Source organism: Lepidochelys kempii, chromosome 1, assembly GCF_965140265.1.
Source record: "Lepidochelys kempii isolate rLepKem1 chromosome 1, rLepKem1.hap2, whole genome shotgun sequence".
NCBI classification, from domain to species: domain Eukaryota; kingdom Metazoa; phylum Chordata; order Testudines; family Cheloniidae; genus Lepidochelys; species Lepidochelys kempii.
In genome coordinates, this window is record NC_133256.1 from 257,790,197 (window position 1) to 257,806,299 (window position 16,103).

Genomic DNA, 16,103 nt, shown 5'->3' on the forward strand with positions numbered 1-16,103 from the left:
TTTTCAGTGGTGGCTTTGCCTGCCCTGTGTTGAGTCAGAACAGTGTGATCTTCATGTACTGGTAAGTTCTAAGCACGTCTCTATTATGTGTCAGATTTTCCTCCCTACTTTCAGATGTCAGCAGCCTTAGCTGATGCAAACGAATCCACGTGCAGCTCTGCTAATGTTTTACGTCTAGCTCAGTCCTGTCCTACAGTCCCCTCTGGTATTCCAGTGTGAGACCCCCTCATAGCTCTGCCCATGCCCCTCAGTCCTGACCAGGAGCCCATATCTATTTCAGTCCTTGGCCCTCTGCTATGGCGAGATTTGAACCCCAAGATGCCAAGGGTGAAACCCAAATGCATTAACTCACTGTGACTCTCTCCCTCCCCTACACTTGTAGACATGTACACTGAGTAGGGCAATCTAGCATGGAGCCAACCCGTGTTGGGGTGGGGAGGGAAGAGGGAGTGCTGCAGAGGCCAGTTCACTGCTCTGGGGTTAGAAATATGAATGCCGGGCTGTTTGGAAAACTCAGGTTAGATTCCAGGTCCTATTCCCTGAGCCATCAGGAGCTGGAAGTGCTGAAAAGTGTTGTGATCAGTCTCTGCAAGGGCAGTGAATGGAGCATGCACTGCCATTCTGCAGTGATCCCTATGGCTAGTCATGGGTTCCAACAGAGTCTAGCTCATTCCTCCTCATTTAACAGCACGGTAAATGCATGGCCCCGAGGGAGCAAAGATTGTGAAACTGAGAGGGAGGGATTGAGAAAGACCCTTGGGGCTTGGAGAAAGAAACTGAGGACACTCCCAGGGTGAGGATTCCTCCCCTCCTTTTTAGGCTGTGATTCTGCACATCTGGTAGTGCCACATAAATGCCACACGAGAGAGGATGGAAGGGGAGACCCTCTGATTTGGGGGAGGAAAATGCAGAAAGGCGCTGAGCTCTCTGCTCTTCTCCCTGGGAAAGGGAGTAGGTTATGAAACTCCCGAGCCACCTCATTGCTGATCAGAGCAGAGGGATCACAGTGCCAGGGATGGGGTGATAGCCGCTGTGTCATTCTACCATGGTGGGTGCATGAAGGATGAAGAGCGCAAGGTACAAAAAGAAGAAGTTTCTCTTTACCTCAAACTCAGATTGGGGATGGTGAGGGGAGACACTGTGACATTCCTCAGCGTGGAGTAAGACGGGCGAGTCCCAGCAGAGCCTGGCAAGAGACTCATTCTGACTTAACCCCAGGGGCTGTTGGTTCCTTGGTTGGGCAGATACATTTAACCCTTCCAGTGCCACGCCCAGCCATGGGTAACCTCTCAGGAATCCTTCCACCCGTCTCCCAGGGACCAATTCTGCTCTCTCACATGTCAGGGAAAACCCCTTCATCTCTCCCAGAATCCATTCCATGTGGGCACAGAAATATAGTTTAGGGTCTGCTCCCTAAAACATCCCATTCAATCTTTGCTAACTTGATTCCAGTGACACAGTCTCGCCCGCTGTATTCTAACCATCTACTAGGACCAGTCTCACCCACCCATCCCCTGACATGAAGAGGAGGCATACAGTCCCCAGCCCCAAGCAACAGCAGCCTCTGGGCAACATAATGGAAGTATTTGCCCATCAGCACAACATGTATAAATAGTGTCGGAAATACCATAAGAGACAGAGTCATTCTCTCCAGGCCCACACATCAGCTGATGGGGAGAGATAGACCCACATCGATCACCTTGTCATTCCCATGGGCTTACCCCAGACATTTGACCCATCCTGAAATTCACTGCCATGGTTGCACCATTTCACTCCTGCAAGAGCCTCACTTGTGCAGGACAGTATAAGAGGCCTATGCCTTCACACCATGAAGATGTAAATTAGAGATGGGCCAAAACTAGGACTGTTTAACAGCCCCACCCCATTCTTTGTGAGATGGACTTCAAAATGTGCAGGCCCAGCCAACAGAAATTTACAAAAACCAAAGCCACGCCTGGTTTAGCCCATCTCTCTAAAGGTTGCAAGGCAATTATTCTGACCCACAGGGAAAATGCAAATAGGTTAGCATCCTTGCTTCCCAACTGGCAAATACCTTCCCACTTCCACACTCCCCTTGGAAGTGCTCCCAGGTCTTAAAGATGGGTGTGACTGGAGAAGTGGAGGGACCAAAAGGACTCCACCTTCCAGCTCAGATCTGTCCGAATCAGATGCAAACCCAGTGTTTCTAGTGACCCTCCCCCAGACATTGTCGAGAAAGATGTGAGTTCAGGATCAAGTAGTTCCTCCCTTTATAGGCAGTGAGGAATCATCGTGCATGCTGATCTTACAGTGCCTGCTATTAAGCAGTCAGTTAGGAGTTTCCGGAGCTTCTGCAGGTTGGTGGAGGGGGGAGAGTGACATGTGAATGTGGGTTTGGGTAGGGAAACTCCACCAGGGTGCTGAATGGAGTCAGGGGTGTGTCCTTTCAGGCAGGCGCCATCTTCAGCCTGGTGAGGGAGGTGAGAAATGCCATCACAGTCCCTCCAAAAAAACCCTACTGCTCGGGGCCAGCATTCCTGAGTTCTGACATCACCGGACAGTGTTAAAGCAGTGCCCAAACAGCGTGTGTGTCCCCGCACATGCACGTGTCAGTGCGCATGTGCACGAATACTCCTCTCACAATGCATAGAAATGGGCACATTTCTTGTTTCCCCTCCCTGCCAACATAGATGATGTTTCATGGTTAGTGCGCGAGGCAGAAGTTACTCCCCTGCTCAAACAAACACAACCACTGGGCAGCCCACAGCACCAACTGCTTCCCTTTTGTGGTCTGGGTAAGAGAAGAGAGAGCCACGAGGAGTAAAGGATACATCATACTCTGCTTTATGTCCATTGCCTCTGCTGTGCCCACACAGGACAGACCAAAATGAGGAAAAGAGAGAGAGAAGTGATGCAAAGCAGGAGGCGATGTTTTGGGGAGGAGCATTCCTGTCTCCTGCCCCTGTCCCAAGCCAGGATTCAACCCATTTGTTTGTCATCTTCCCACTGGGTACACTTCCCACTGGGTACACTGGGTGTAGTTGCAGTTATGTGGGGGAATATTAGGGGTCTTTTGTCCCCCTCACTCCTTTGTGGAGTCAGATACTGAGAAATGACAATGCAGAGGCCTGAGGATCAGGGAGAGTCCCTTCCCCTCGACCACATCTTCCCTGGCAGGAAAAACAGCTCCAGGGTTGGAATGGAAAAGAGAGCTTGGTTTCCATTTGGGAAAATACAAAAGCTGCCCTCATCACACGTGTTCAATGGATCAAACTTGTCACCTGATCCCAGTTCCCATGGCATGTTTTCTCCTAAGCAGTCTACATGTATGGGGTGGATGGGGGATAGGTGAGGGGGTAATTGCATGGTGCATGTATGTGTGGGTGTATGTATGCTCCAGGAATAAGATGACATGTTTGCATTAGGGTGTCTCTATGGTGCACGGATGGGTATCTCTAATCTAATTTAATAGAACCAGCAAGATGTGCACATGCCTTAACTTGTTGTGTCAGGTCTGAATTCACTCTGTAGGCTTCTCAGGGCAGGGTCTGTGCCTTTACTTGTTTCTGCAAAGTGCCTTGCATACTTTGGGGGAGCTCAGAAATATAACAATAATGTATGTATGATGCGTGCATGTATGTATTTACATGCAGATTTGCATAGGTGTGTATTTGTATGATACATGCTTTGTTGGGGAGGGACTTGCATAGAGGACGGGGTGTTTAATGTATCCATGGATGTGTGTCTTTGCATGAGGCTGTGCGGGAGGGAGAGGCACAATTTGGAGGGCTTATTAGTTCCCAAGGCATTCTAGCACAGTGACAGGGCAAACTCTTTTCAACCAAGACAGCTTTAGCCAGGTCTCTACTTCCCTTAGAGCTGCCCATTGATTCCAGTTCAGAGTTTTTGTGAGTTCAGACAGGGGAGAAAAGAACTAGTGTTTGCTCATCCCCAGCCCAAAGATGCAGCCTCTTTGTGACTTTCCAGGGAAATGGGGGTTCTCCTGACTCTAATGCTCCATTTTCACTGAAAAATATGTCTCCTTTCTTTCCCATTCCCATTCCTGTCAGGCAGCTCTGTAGAGAAAGGTGTCGCTGAGTGATCTGACCATATAACTTCTGTTCTTTACTTTGACCACCTGTAGCCTTAGGTAAATCATTTAGGCCAAAAATTTCAAGCCAGGGTTCCTGAAGTTAGGCACCTAAAATCTTACATAAAATGAGGTATGGATTTCAGAGGTGTAGCACACCCACATTGATGCCTCTGGTTGTTGTGGCTGAATATCAGGCCACTTCTAGTTAAGTGTCCAAATGGGTGCTTAATTTTGAGCATCCAAGAGTCTGTCCTTTAATCCTTCCATGCCTCAATTTCCCTTCTCTAAAATGATGAACATAAGAACAACCATACTGGGTCAGACCAAAGGTCCATCTATCCCAGTGGCTGCTGCCTGATGCTTCAGAGAAAATGAACAGAACAGAGCAATTTATCAAGTGATCCATCCTGTTGTCCAGTCCCAGCATCTGGCAGTTAGAGGTTTAAAGACACCGAGAGCATGGAGTTGCATTCCTGATGATCTTGGCTAATAGCCATTGATGGACCTATCCTCCCTGAATTTATCTAATTCTTTTTTGAACCCAGTTATAGTTTTGGCCTTCACAGCATCCCCTGGCAATGAGTTCCACAGGTCGACTGTGCTTTGTGTGAAGTAGTACTTCCTTTTGTTTGTTTAAACCTGCTACCTATTAATTTCATTATGTGACCCCCTGGTTCTTGCCTTATGTGAAGAGGTAAATAACACTTCCTTGTTCACTTTCTCCCAACCGTTCATGATTTTATAGACCTCTATCATATTCCCCCTTAGTAATCTGTTTTTTATGATGAACAGTTCAAGTCTTTTTAATCTCTCCTTATATGGAAGCTGTTCCACACCCCTAATAATTTTTGTTGCCCTTCTCTGTACTTTCCCCAATTCTAATATATCTTTTTTGAGATGGGGTGACCAGAGGGGCGCACAGTACTCAAAGTGTGGACATACAATGGATTGAAATAGGGGCATTATGATACTTTCTGTCTTATTATCTATTCCTTTCCGAATGGTTCCTAACATTGTTAGCTTTTTTGACTGCTGCTGCACATTGAGTGGATGTTTTCAGAGAACTATCCACAATGACTCCAAGATCTCTTTCTTGGGTGTTAATAGCTAATTTAGACCCCATCATTTGTATGTATAGTTGGGATTAGGTTTTCCAATGTGCATTACATTTTGTTGCCCAGTCACACAGTTTTGTGAGACCTCTTTGTAACACTTTGCAGTCTGCTTTGGACTTAACTATCTTAAGTAATTTTGTATCATCTGCAAATTTCACCAACTCACTGTTTACCCCTTTTTTCAGATCATTTATGAATATGTTGAACAACACTGGTCCCAGTACAGATCCTTGGGGGACCCCCGCTATACCTCTCTACTGTGAAAACTGACCATTTATTCCTACCCTTTGTTTCCTATCTTTTAAACCAGGTATTGATCCATGAGAGACCTTTCCCTCTTATCTGATGACTGCCTACTTTGCTTAAGAGCCTTTGGTGAGGGACCTTATCAAAGGCTTTCTGAAAGTCCAAGTACTATATCCACTGGATCACTCTTGTTCATGTTTTTTAATCCCCTCAAAGAATTCTAGTAGATTGGTGAGGCATGATTTCCCTGTTACAAAAGCCAAGTTGACTCTTCCCCAGCATATTGTGTTCATATATGCATCTGATAATTCTGTATCTTACTATAGTTTTGACCAGTTTGCCTGGACCTGAAATTAGGTTTATAGACCTGTAATTGCCAGGATCCCCTCTGGAGCCTTTTTAAAAATTGGTGAGATCTTAGATACCAGTCATCTGGTATAGAGGCCAATTTAAGGGCATGGCTACACTTGCAGATGTAGAGCGCTGTGAGTTAAACCCGCCTTCGTAGAGTGCAGTAGGGAAAGCGCTGCAGTCTGTCCACACTGACAGCTGACAGCGCATTGGCGTGCCCACATTTGCGGCACTTGCAGCGGTATTGGGAGTGGTGCATTATGGGCAGCTAACCCAGCACGCAAGTGACTGCAACATGCTTTTCAAATGGGGGAGGGGAAGCATGACAGGGAGTGTGTTGTGTGTATGTAGGGGAAGAGAGAGTGCGTTTTTGGGGTGCTGAGTGTGTGTCAGCATGCTTTCTTGTAAGTTAAGACCTCCCTTCCCCGCCTCTCTCTCTCACTCACTCAAAGCAAACAGTAAATGTTTGCTTTTTCTCGGAGCTGATAAGCAGCCAGCTTCTCCCACAGGGAGCTTTCAATGGGCATTTCCGCATTCCTGCAGCCGATTTCACAACAATGACAAGAGTGGCCACTTGACTTAAGGGGATTGTGGGACGTTTCCGGAGGTCAATCAGAGCACAGTAATGCAACACCTCGTCCACACTGGCACTGCGGCGCTCCAGCGGGGGCGCAGCAAATGTTATTCCACTCGCCAAGGTGGAGTATCAGCAGCGCTGTAGCCACGGAGTGAGAGCGCTCTCCGTGCCTTGCCAGTGTGGACGGGGAGTGAGCTAGAGTGCCCAGGGCTGCTTTATTGAGCTGTAACTTGCAAGCGTAGCCAAGCCCTAAGCAATAGGTTACTACATACCACAGTTAGTAGCTCTGCAATTTCATATTTTAGTTCCTTCAGAATTCTTGGGTGAATACCATCTGGTCTTGGTGATCTATTAGTGTTTAATTTATCAGCTTGTTCCAAAACCTCCTCTATTTACACCTCAAACTGGGGCCATTCCTCAGATTCGTACCTAAAAAAATGGCTCAGGTGTGGGAATCTCTCTTGCGTTCTCTGCAGGGCAGACTGATGCAAAGAATTCATTTAGCCGCTCTGCAATCACCTTGTCTTCTCTGAGTGTTCCTTTAGCACCTCTGTCATCTAGGGGCCCCACTGATGGTTTGGCTGGCTTCCCGCTTCTGGTGGACTTTAAAAAAATTGCTCTTAGTTTCTGTGCCTTTGGCTAGTTACTCTTCAGATTCTTCCTTACCGGCCTAGGGTTCCACGCTTGACTTGACAGCGTTAATGTTCCTTTCTGTTTTTCTCAGGGGGATTTGACTTTAAGTGGTGTCTTTTTGTCTCCTAACTGCCTCTGTTGTTTAGTCATGGTGGCATTGTCTTGGTCCTCTTACTGTTATTGTTTTAAACTGCACTTACGGTACCCGACAGAGGGGCTATGAGGCTTCATTGGTTAAGGCTTGCCCAGTTCTTTAAAAAAAATGTAAAATGCTCTCTAGCTGCTAAGTATGATGATGATTACTTTCCCCCAGAGCTGTTCCGGATAAAGCTGTAGCAAGCCCGTGGAGGAGTAACCAGGAGTGTGGGGTTGATTCATCCTCATTAAAAGGAAAGAAACACTGGTGTGGTGGAAACTCCTGCAGTTGGGAGGGCGAGAAGGTGGAGAGAGTTTTGGGCCGAAATCCTGGAATGACTCTGTGCTGTTTTTTCTCAGGATGATCATCATCGTCACCCGTGGTGAGGAAGCCCTTCCTCCCTCCGCCTGGGTTTTATTTTGGTTTGGCTCTGGGGAATGAGACTGGCACGGTGAGTGACTGCAGCTGTAGAAAGGGTGGGGCCCGAAGTGCACCTGCCCCTCCCCCAAATAGGTGAGGCACGGGGGGGGGGGCGTCCTCCGCTGGCACCGCAAGGCAGGAGCGAGCGGAGGTGGGTGAAATCTGCATGACGACTCCCAGGAGCACGGAGAACAAAAGGAGAATTCTTTCCACGAGTTGGTGGTCAAAACAACCTGCCTTGGCTGGGTCCCAGCTTTCCATCTCGGCTAGGCTCACCTCCGTGTTAACCCTCTCCCGCCTCCCTTTTGCTATGTGCAGGGGGCTGTATTTTTTCATGGCGTGCTTGTTGATACTTGGCTGCGCCCTGCCCTGAGCGCTCTCTGAATAACTCTGTGGCAGAAGTACGAGTCCTCCTTACTCGCGGTGCTCCTCTCGCTCCCGGGCTCTAGTCTTTGCTGTTGCCAGCTCGCTGCAAGGAGGAGCAAACTCCGCCAACTTGATTTCTTCAGCCCCCCAGCTTTTTTTTTTTTTTTTGTAATGACTCTCCCCTGCAGCTGTGCATTTCCAGCCAACCTGCTGCAGCTCTCCCGCCCGACGTCCTGACCCTCTGGAGGTGCACTCTGACTCATACGGACACACGCCGCGCAGCATGCTCAGGGTCTGACCCAATTAAGTTACACGGGGGTAAGAGATATCGCAGCGTCCCAAGAGACGGGCACAACGTGTTTGAAGAAAGCTCTTGGGGTGGGGGATAAAACCAGGAAAGCAAAAGAGAGGACCTGGGTTCCTTTAAGAACCCTCCCCCTCAAATCTCTCTCCAGCCTGCAAATCGTTGCTATCTTCCCTTCCTCTTGGGTGTTTGTTCAGAACTGATAGGAGGATCCCTGCTGCAGCTCCCGGCCCAGAACAGCTGTGGAACACGTTGCTGCAGCCAGCAACCAGGGCTAGAATTCAGCTGCAAGAACTCAGGGAGCTCCCCACTTCCACTCAGCCTGACCTCCCAGCGTGAGAGAGACATAAGTCTTGAACGACACCGGAGCTCTTTCATTCCCTCTGACTCCACCAGCACCGTGAGATGTACCGCAAGCGCCTTCTTTAACTACTGGGAGCTCACTCATTCTGTCTAGCCCGCCCCTCATTGCAACAAGTACCCCAGGCTCCCTCTTGAACTGCCAGACAGGCTCATCCCTGTTTAATTCCAGCAGAACCCATCTTGAAGATCCCCATCTGGAGATCTGAGATGCCACTGGATTACATGTTTTCTCTGGGGAGTGGTGGGAGAAGGTGTTCCCCCCTCCCCCCACAAACAGCTAGCCAGCAGGGCAAGGGCTAGCCATGGTGTGCTGCAAAAAGAGTTGCCTAAATAAGGTTTGTTTGTTTGTTTTAAAAAGCAAAACTAATAAATGCATGAGAGATTGAGACGCTGCAACTGCTACATTTGGTTGGGATGGGGAGTGCACCCCAGACATGAGTGTAGTTTGAGGGGGGCCAGGGGGCTGTTGCCCTCTCCCAAACTGCAAGCCTTGGGCAGGTGCAGAATTTGCTCCCCTTCCCCTGTGTGGCCCCATTGGCCTGACGGGAACTGCCCCCCTCTCACCCCAATTATAGAAGTAAAACTACATCTGTGACTCCAGAGTCAAAACTGAATCCTTCTCCCCAACTCCCTTTTACTGTCAGTTCAGCAGCTTAAATGTTGCTTATTCAACCGTATTTATTCTCCCCTTATTCATTTTCTTGCCTTTTAAAAACCAAAATAAAGTATTATTAAAAATAACCTACAAATGTATAACCGTTCCCACAGACACAATGAAACTTGTCAAAGAAACACCTATAAGGAGTTCTGTCTCGCTCTGCTCTGTATACTTTATCCTAGGTCTAAAGTTCACCAGATATTGATTGTTCTCAGTTGTTAAATAAAATGGTTCAACACTCACCTCAGTGCTGATGAGAGGCAGGTACCAGAGAGACATGAAGATCAGTCTGAAATTCATACCGACTCTGAGCCCCAAAAGTTCCAGACACATTGAAGGAGAGACTTTAAAAGAAATAATAAATTCCCACGCTTAGGCAAAGAGGTGAGAGAGGCAGTCTCTGCTTACAGTTTCGCTCCAGCCTTGTCTCCTTCACAGAGTGCTCCGCACTTCTTCATTTTCCCTTCCAAGTTATTTTCTCTAGTCTCCCACAATCATGGAGTGGGGAAGAAAGGGTTAAAAAACAGACACTTTATTTTTTAAAAAGTAATTCTCGGTTACTTATCGGACCCTTTCTCTGCCTCATCAGCCAGCAGGAATATAGGAGAGGAGTATAAATAAACTAAAAAGGCAGTCCCCCCAAAAATGTATGCATCCAAAGTCTGTTTTCCCCCCTCTCCACAAGAAATCTTTCAGTATTTCCTTTTATTGGATGGTCCACACACTTATCTTTTTCCTTCTTAATTTTTGTTCTTTTTTAAAAAAAAAAAAAAGTCCCCCACAAAAAGGTAAAAATGATTTGCAGTGTTTTCCAAAAAAAACTAGAAAAAGTCTGAAACAAAGTTTTCCTAAATCTTTATACAAAATCAGAAAATAAATCTTCTTTCTTAATTTTTTTTGTTTTTTTTTTAATGTTTTTCTTCCTCTGGCATATTTTTTAAAAAATAAAAGTTGTTTTAAGTTGAATTTTTGTCTCTTAAATTATTTTCTGGTTTCAGTGTCTTTTCTTTCAGAATGTTGCTGGTAGTTTTGCTGTATGTGAGGTCTGATTGGTTTGGTTTTGCAGACAGGTGAGCAAATGTCTTGGCTGGATTCTGTGTGTGTGTTGAGTCTTGATAAGTCTCAGCCGCGCTGCTGCTGCTGCCTCTTATGCTCTGTTGCAACAAGAAAAAAGGTAAAATCAAGTGGGAGGAGAGAGAGCAGCAGGGAGAGAGCTGGTGGGTCTTTATTTTAGTCTGCAAGAAAGAGAATAAGGTGCCACCCTTTCAGCTGTTCTTTTAAAGGAGACGAGAGAGGGGTGGAGACAGCCAGCAGCAACTCCTTTCTTGGCTGTATATCAAAGACAGAGAAAAAAAAAATCTAATAAGGCACTGACAGTTCAGTACTCACCAAAATAAAAAAGACCCTCAATAATAAACATAATTTATATTGGTGATGTCCCTACGCTCACATAGACGTGGGGAGAGAAATTCCTTCAGGAATGAGAGAGATCAGGAGAAAGATATTCCCAGCAGTACAGTTGAGTTTTTTGGCCCAAGACTAAGACTGTCACAGTTGCAACCCTCAGCATTTTTCCCCCTGCCCTGCCATCCCGCTTGCTCTGGAGGAGATGTCATTTTAATATCTTCAATCTCTTTGTGTGCAGAAGAAAGCCAAAAAAATTCAAACATTGTTACAACAGAATTTGTGTTGTTCTTGGCACTAAAAGGAATTTTGCCGCATGATTATCTCCACATGTAATAAACATCCAAAGGGAAATTAAGCAAGGAGGTATTTGCTGGGGGAAGCAAGAGGGTTAGTTAACAGGTGAATTCAAGATAAAGTCATATCATGACTTCTCGTAAACTCACATGTTCTCTTCACGAACAAAATGACACACTTAACAAAACACACACACACAAATCACACGTGCTTTCTCACACACTCATGTACTCTCTCTTTCAAAGACATTACCCACCCATGCTCTCTCCTACACACAAACTGCATGCTCTTTCTCCAACGCCCTCGCTCTTGACATATGCACAACCATTTGCGTATTCTGTCCGAGTCACGCATTCAGAGATACTCACAGGTGCTCTCTCACACTATAAACACAATTAGACTCCCATAATCACATACTCATGCATCCTGACAGACACATCCACATGCTCTTCTCTCTCTCACACACACACTCACACATTTGAAGTGAAGGTGCTTGCTCTTGTGATTTCTCTGATAGAAAGAGAATTTCAGCTTCAGAACCCAGGGGTCCCAGGACACTGTATGCAGCAGAGAGAGAGAGAGAGATCCTGATGGCACTGTGACAGCCTAGCCAAAGACCCCAGCCATTCTCTCCTCAGCAATGATATGAACATAGCAGCAGCTATTAGAACCCCGTTCGCTGAGGGAAGGGAGGCTGGTTAGGATGCTGAAGTTACTCTTCTAGAAGTGCCCTGTGATCTTTAACTTCTCCATGATCAGCAACCACAAGAGATGGGCAGAAAGCTGTGCAGTGCAATGTCTCCTCTGCAGTGTGAGGCCCTGGACATCACAAGTCCTCCCAGCTTAGCTATTCATACCTAAAGGGCCTGACTTTGAGCTCATATTCTCTGGTGTAAATCAGGAATCTGTGGAGTACCTGACTGCAGAATCAGATGCACTGTATCTATGTCTCCCATAACAACACAGCAATCCCCTCTGCTCCCTACTTCCAAGAGAAATGTAACCTAACGCACAAAAGCATAATATTCACATTGAAAGGCTGGGCAAAGCTAAGTGCCCTGAGTTAGCAAGGTACATGGGCCACCTTCATCCTAAACCAGGAAGCAAGAGGCCAGATTCTCTGCTGGTGTAAAGTCACCGGAGCTATGCCAGTTTACACCAGCTGAGGATCCAACCCAGGGCACACAGGTGCAGGAGGAAAAGCTTGGGATGGAAAGGTGTTGAATCAGGCCCAAGCCTAATTCCAGAACTGAAGCATGGGAAGGCAGTGTCTGATCTACCCTCTGGCATAGTGCCACCTCTGCAATATTTCACAGAACTTAAAGGAGCTTTCTCTTAGATCTTCCCATCCCTTTAGTCACACTCCCCACTAACACCCTTACTGTTACTGCTCCCTTCATTCTCTAGGCATGGTCCACTGACCATCCGAGCCGAGTTCACATCACATCAGTCATCACACTTACGAACATACAGGGTCAGATCCTCAGCTAGTGCAAATGGGGATACCTGAACTGATTTCTGTAGAGCTACTCTGATTTACATCCACCAAGATTATGGCCCATAGACCCCACTGGCTGTCTCTACTCAGCGAGGGAGCTGATCAGCACTTTAGGTACATCAGTCAAAGTGAGTGGGGCTAAGGACTAAGCTGGCAGGAAGTGCTGCATCTTTTCTCTGAGACATGAGACATTAGGAAATGTTGTATGACTCTAGGGTCTGCTTTTGGGGGACTGGCTTTTCTATATCCAGCTAAATTACATGTGAGGTCAGATGGAAGTAAAGTTATTTATTTTGATGTGGATGATGCGGGGGAATTTTCAGAAGCTCAGCAACAGTGAAAAGCTAATCCCAATTGAATCTTTAAACGACAAGGAAGAGGATGTTTGGAAGTTGACTAATCATCCACCTGTAACCCTGGCTGAAAATAGAACTAAATAATATTCAGATTTGCTTGGATTTCAGAGGCTATTTATTTGTCTTTTCTGTTTTTAACACAGGGACAGATTTTTCTCTTGTGAAAAATCTTAAAGGTACTGGGCCAAATTCAGATTTGGGCAGATGCAACTCCACTGAGCCTCATGCCAGTTCATTGGGGCTATACCTGCTTACCCCAGCTCTGAACTTGGCCAGTTCTCTGTTCTCTTTATTTCAGGGCTTTTATGAAATAGGGTTGCTGCTCACCTCATTATTTCCAGAATCGTCACCTTTCTAATGAGGCGAGCGCACCTTTTATAAGGACTGCTGTGAGACATTCATTGGACTTCAAAGCACTTTGGAGGTGGTGGTAATGTCATTATGTTATGTCACATCATATTGCAGTGGGATGAGGTTTGGATGCAGTGGGATGATGTTGAGCCAGAGTGTCATTATATGTCATCATGACTTGATGAGGCAATGTCACAACCTAGTAATGACTGAGCAGATCCCATCAAACAAACCACAGATATGATGGCCCTACAGGATCCCTCCACGTTCGATAGCCTGGAGTTTTAATAATGAAGTGTTTTTATTAGAAATTTCCCCCCCCTCTTTAAACAATGAAAAATTGTGTTTATTGTGCCCCAATCATTTATTTGTTATTGGGAATTGGTTTAACATGCACATAAAAGTCCTGAAACAATGTAGATTCCCTAGCACATAAACAGCTTCTCCCCCATCACCTAAAATGTTGGCAAAAAATTCTCAGCTGGCCACAGATCACACATGCAACATGTGAGTGTTAATAACTTTTTCTGAGGATTTTGTAAGGGCAGGAAACAAAATTGGGTTTCTAGTGGGAAGCAAGACACAGCCTGAATTGTGGACATGCCTCTCAGCCTCTCCATGATGAATTCTACTTAAAATTAATCAATAGAAAAAAAAATAGGAGGTCTGAAAGTCAGGGTCTAAAGTGCCTCAGTGTAGCTGAGTGGGATTTCTAGGACTGGAATAGCAGGTGATACTGCAGAGCAGGATTGAGATACATTGGCTGAGTTGTATGGGAGCCCAGAACAGGAAAACAGAGGGTGCTGCTGATGAGGATTAGGGTGGCTTAGCAGCAGAGGGTGCTGCAGGGTAGTGCATTGGCAGAACTGTGGTGGGAGGGCAGACCCAAGGGTGGAAGAGCATGAGTGGTATAGGGGAGATTGAGATCCACTAGCAATGCTTGGGTGGGGTCCCCCGGGGCAAAAATAGCAGGAGGTAATTTACCATTATTGCAGCCAGATAAATTCATCCCTTGTGTAACTCCATGGACTTCAGTGAAGTCACAGCTAAAGATGAATTCAGGCCACCTAAATCTTGGAGAGGGGTGACTAACATACCCCAGGGGTCAGTTCTGATTTCATATCAGTGGTACTCTTTCAGCTTCAGTGGAGTTACTCTAGGTTTACCCCAGTATAAGTATGATCAGAAAAAGGCCCCAGTTGTGTCACCTACACCACCATTTATCATTTGCCCCAGAACCTTCCATGGGAGTTGCACCCACTTCCTGAAGGTCAAACTTAGCCCTAAAGGAGTCAGAAAGGAGGCAAGGGAAAGAGGGAATGAAGGAAGGAGACAGAGATGGGGTGGGGAGCATTGCTTAGAGAAAGAAAAAGCTACAGTTGTTTAGGGTTTGCATATTCTGTCTTTGTGTTGAACTGGAGAAGGATTACAGGGCCTCTGGGCTCTAATTGCTTTTCAGGTGTTAAATAAAACCCTGGCAGAACAACTACACGGCAGAGAGAGATGCCACCGGGGGAGTTAGTGTTTGGTGTGAGCTGCCAGGACCTCCCAGGGAGTCCCCACTTCTACTATCACTCACCTGAACCAGGATTTCCTCTGCCCCTCCTGGTGGGCTAGTAAATCTCTCTCACTCTCCTGAAGGGATCCCTGGCAGTGACTGAATGAAAGAAGAGGTCGGGGAAGGGGACACCACAGGCCAGACCCATGGGACCATACACAGTTCTTGATACAGAAGGGTTGGAAAGGAGCTCTTACAATGGTGACTGGCACTGCTCACCCTCCCACCCCATACATGCACACCTGGGGGGGTGGGGGGGTGGGAAATGGGCAACCTCTTCGTCCCTCATGGATGTATGAATGAGAGAGAGAGAGAGATACAAAGAGAGGATAAGATAAAGCAGAGTGGGAGGATTGATTTATACCTCAAACCTACCTGTGTGCATGTATTTTTATGTGTGTGTGAGAGAGAGAATGCACCTCCCCCAGTATATACGTCCCCTGCTCTCCCCCCCAAGTTTAGGGCAAAGGGTAGCCATCTCCTTATTCTGGCAACATTTTACAATCTGTATGTGTCTCCTCCCAACCCCACTCCCCATCTCTTTCCTGTTTTGATGGAAGGAAAAAATGTTCGGCTTTCCTTCTTTATTTTTCCAGACTGGTGACTAGCATTGGAAAGGAATTTCTCTCCCCCCCATATAATAAATAATAATAATATATATATATATATATATGACATACATCAGAGCTCATCCTGTTGTTTTTGGATATTAATATATTGCTTTTGTTTCCTAATTGGGTGGGGCTCATTCCCCCCCCTCCCCCGGACAGCCATCCCACCCGCCGTTCCCCTTCCCCCCCCGCCACTCACCATCCTCATGTCCTTCGTCCATCCAGCAGCAGCGGCAGAGAAAAGGAAGCCTGCTGAAAAAGAACAAGGGTAAAAATAGCCCCGGCAGTTACTCAGCTCCTGAGAACATGATAACATGACTCATGATGTGAAGTAAAAATGAGGAGCGAAAAACAAAAGTGATCATCTCTTCTCTCCTCTGCCTCCTCCCCCCTCCCCCCGGCATTATTATTTTTCATGACTAAAGAGAAAACCAAATATCAATTGTGTCCCTTTTATGCCAGTGGAGATGCCTGGTTAACAGTACTGGAGTCTGAGGGCCAAAGTCATCTATGGTGTAACTCCAGTGAAGCCACTCAAGTTACACCTGAGATGAATGTGACTCAGAGGGTGAGTTCCTGCTCTCATTCAGATTTTACACCGACGTAACTAACTCCACTGACATCAGTTCTGGTTTATACCTGTGTGAGGGAGGTTGGAGTCTGTCCCTCCAGGCCTGATCTTGTTTGTGTCCATTTCCATCTGCAGTAACTCCATTGACTCCAAAGGAGCTAGGGTCAAATCTTGATCCCATTTAAAATAACGAAAGAAGCTCCCTGTGACTTTACT

At 46.5% G+C, this 16,103-nt stretch overlaps 1 protein-coding gene across 3 annotated transcripts in view; it reads right to left on the bottom strand.

Annotated features, from left to right (window-relative positions):
* The window catches only part of PDGFB (platelet derived growth factor subunit B), a 29,794-nt gene extending 14,255 nt beyond the window's left edge, over positions 1-15,539 (bottom strand). For 2 of the 3 annotated variants that reach the window (XM_073326753.1, XM_073326746.1), the window contains exons 1-2: positions 15,516-15,539; positions 9,485-10,570 (exon numbers count right to left, since the gene is read on the bottom strand). In XM_073326753.1, coding sequence (XP_073182854.1) covers positions 9,485-9,574 — 90 coding nt within the window. In that variant the 5' untranslated portion in view covers positions 9,575-10,570; positions 15,516-15,539. Of the gene's footprint in view, positions 1-6,790; positions 7,251-9,484; positions 10,571-15,515 lie in introns of those variants that run through there. The other variant, XM_073326761.1, reaches the window with a different exon arrangement.
* Between the last annotated feature and the right edge of the window lie 564 nt (positions 15,540-16,103).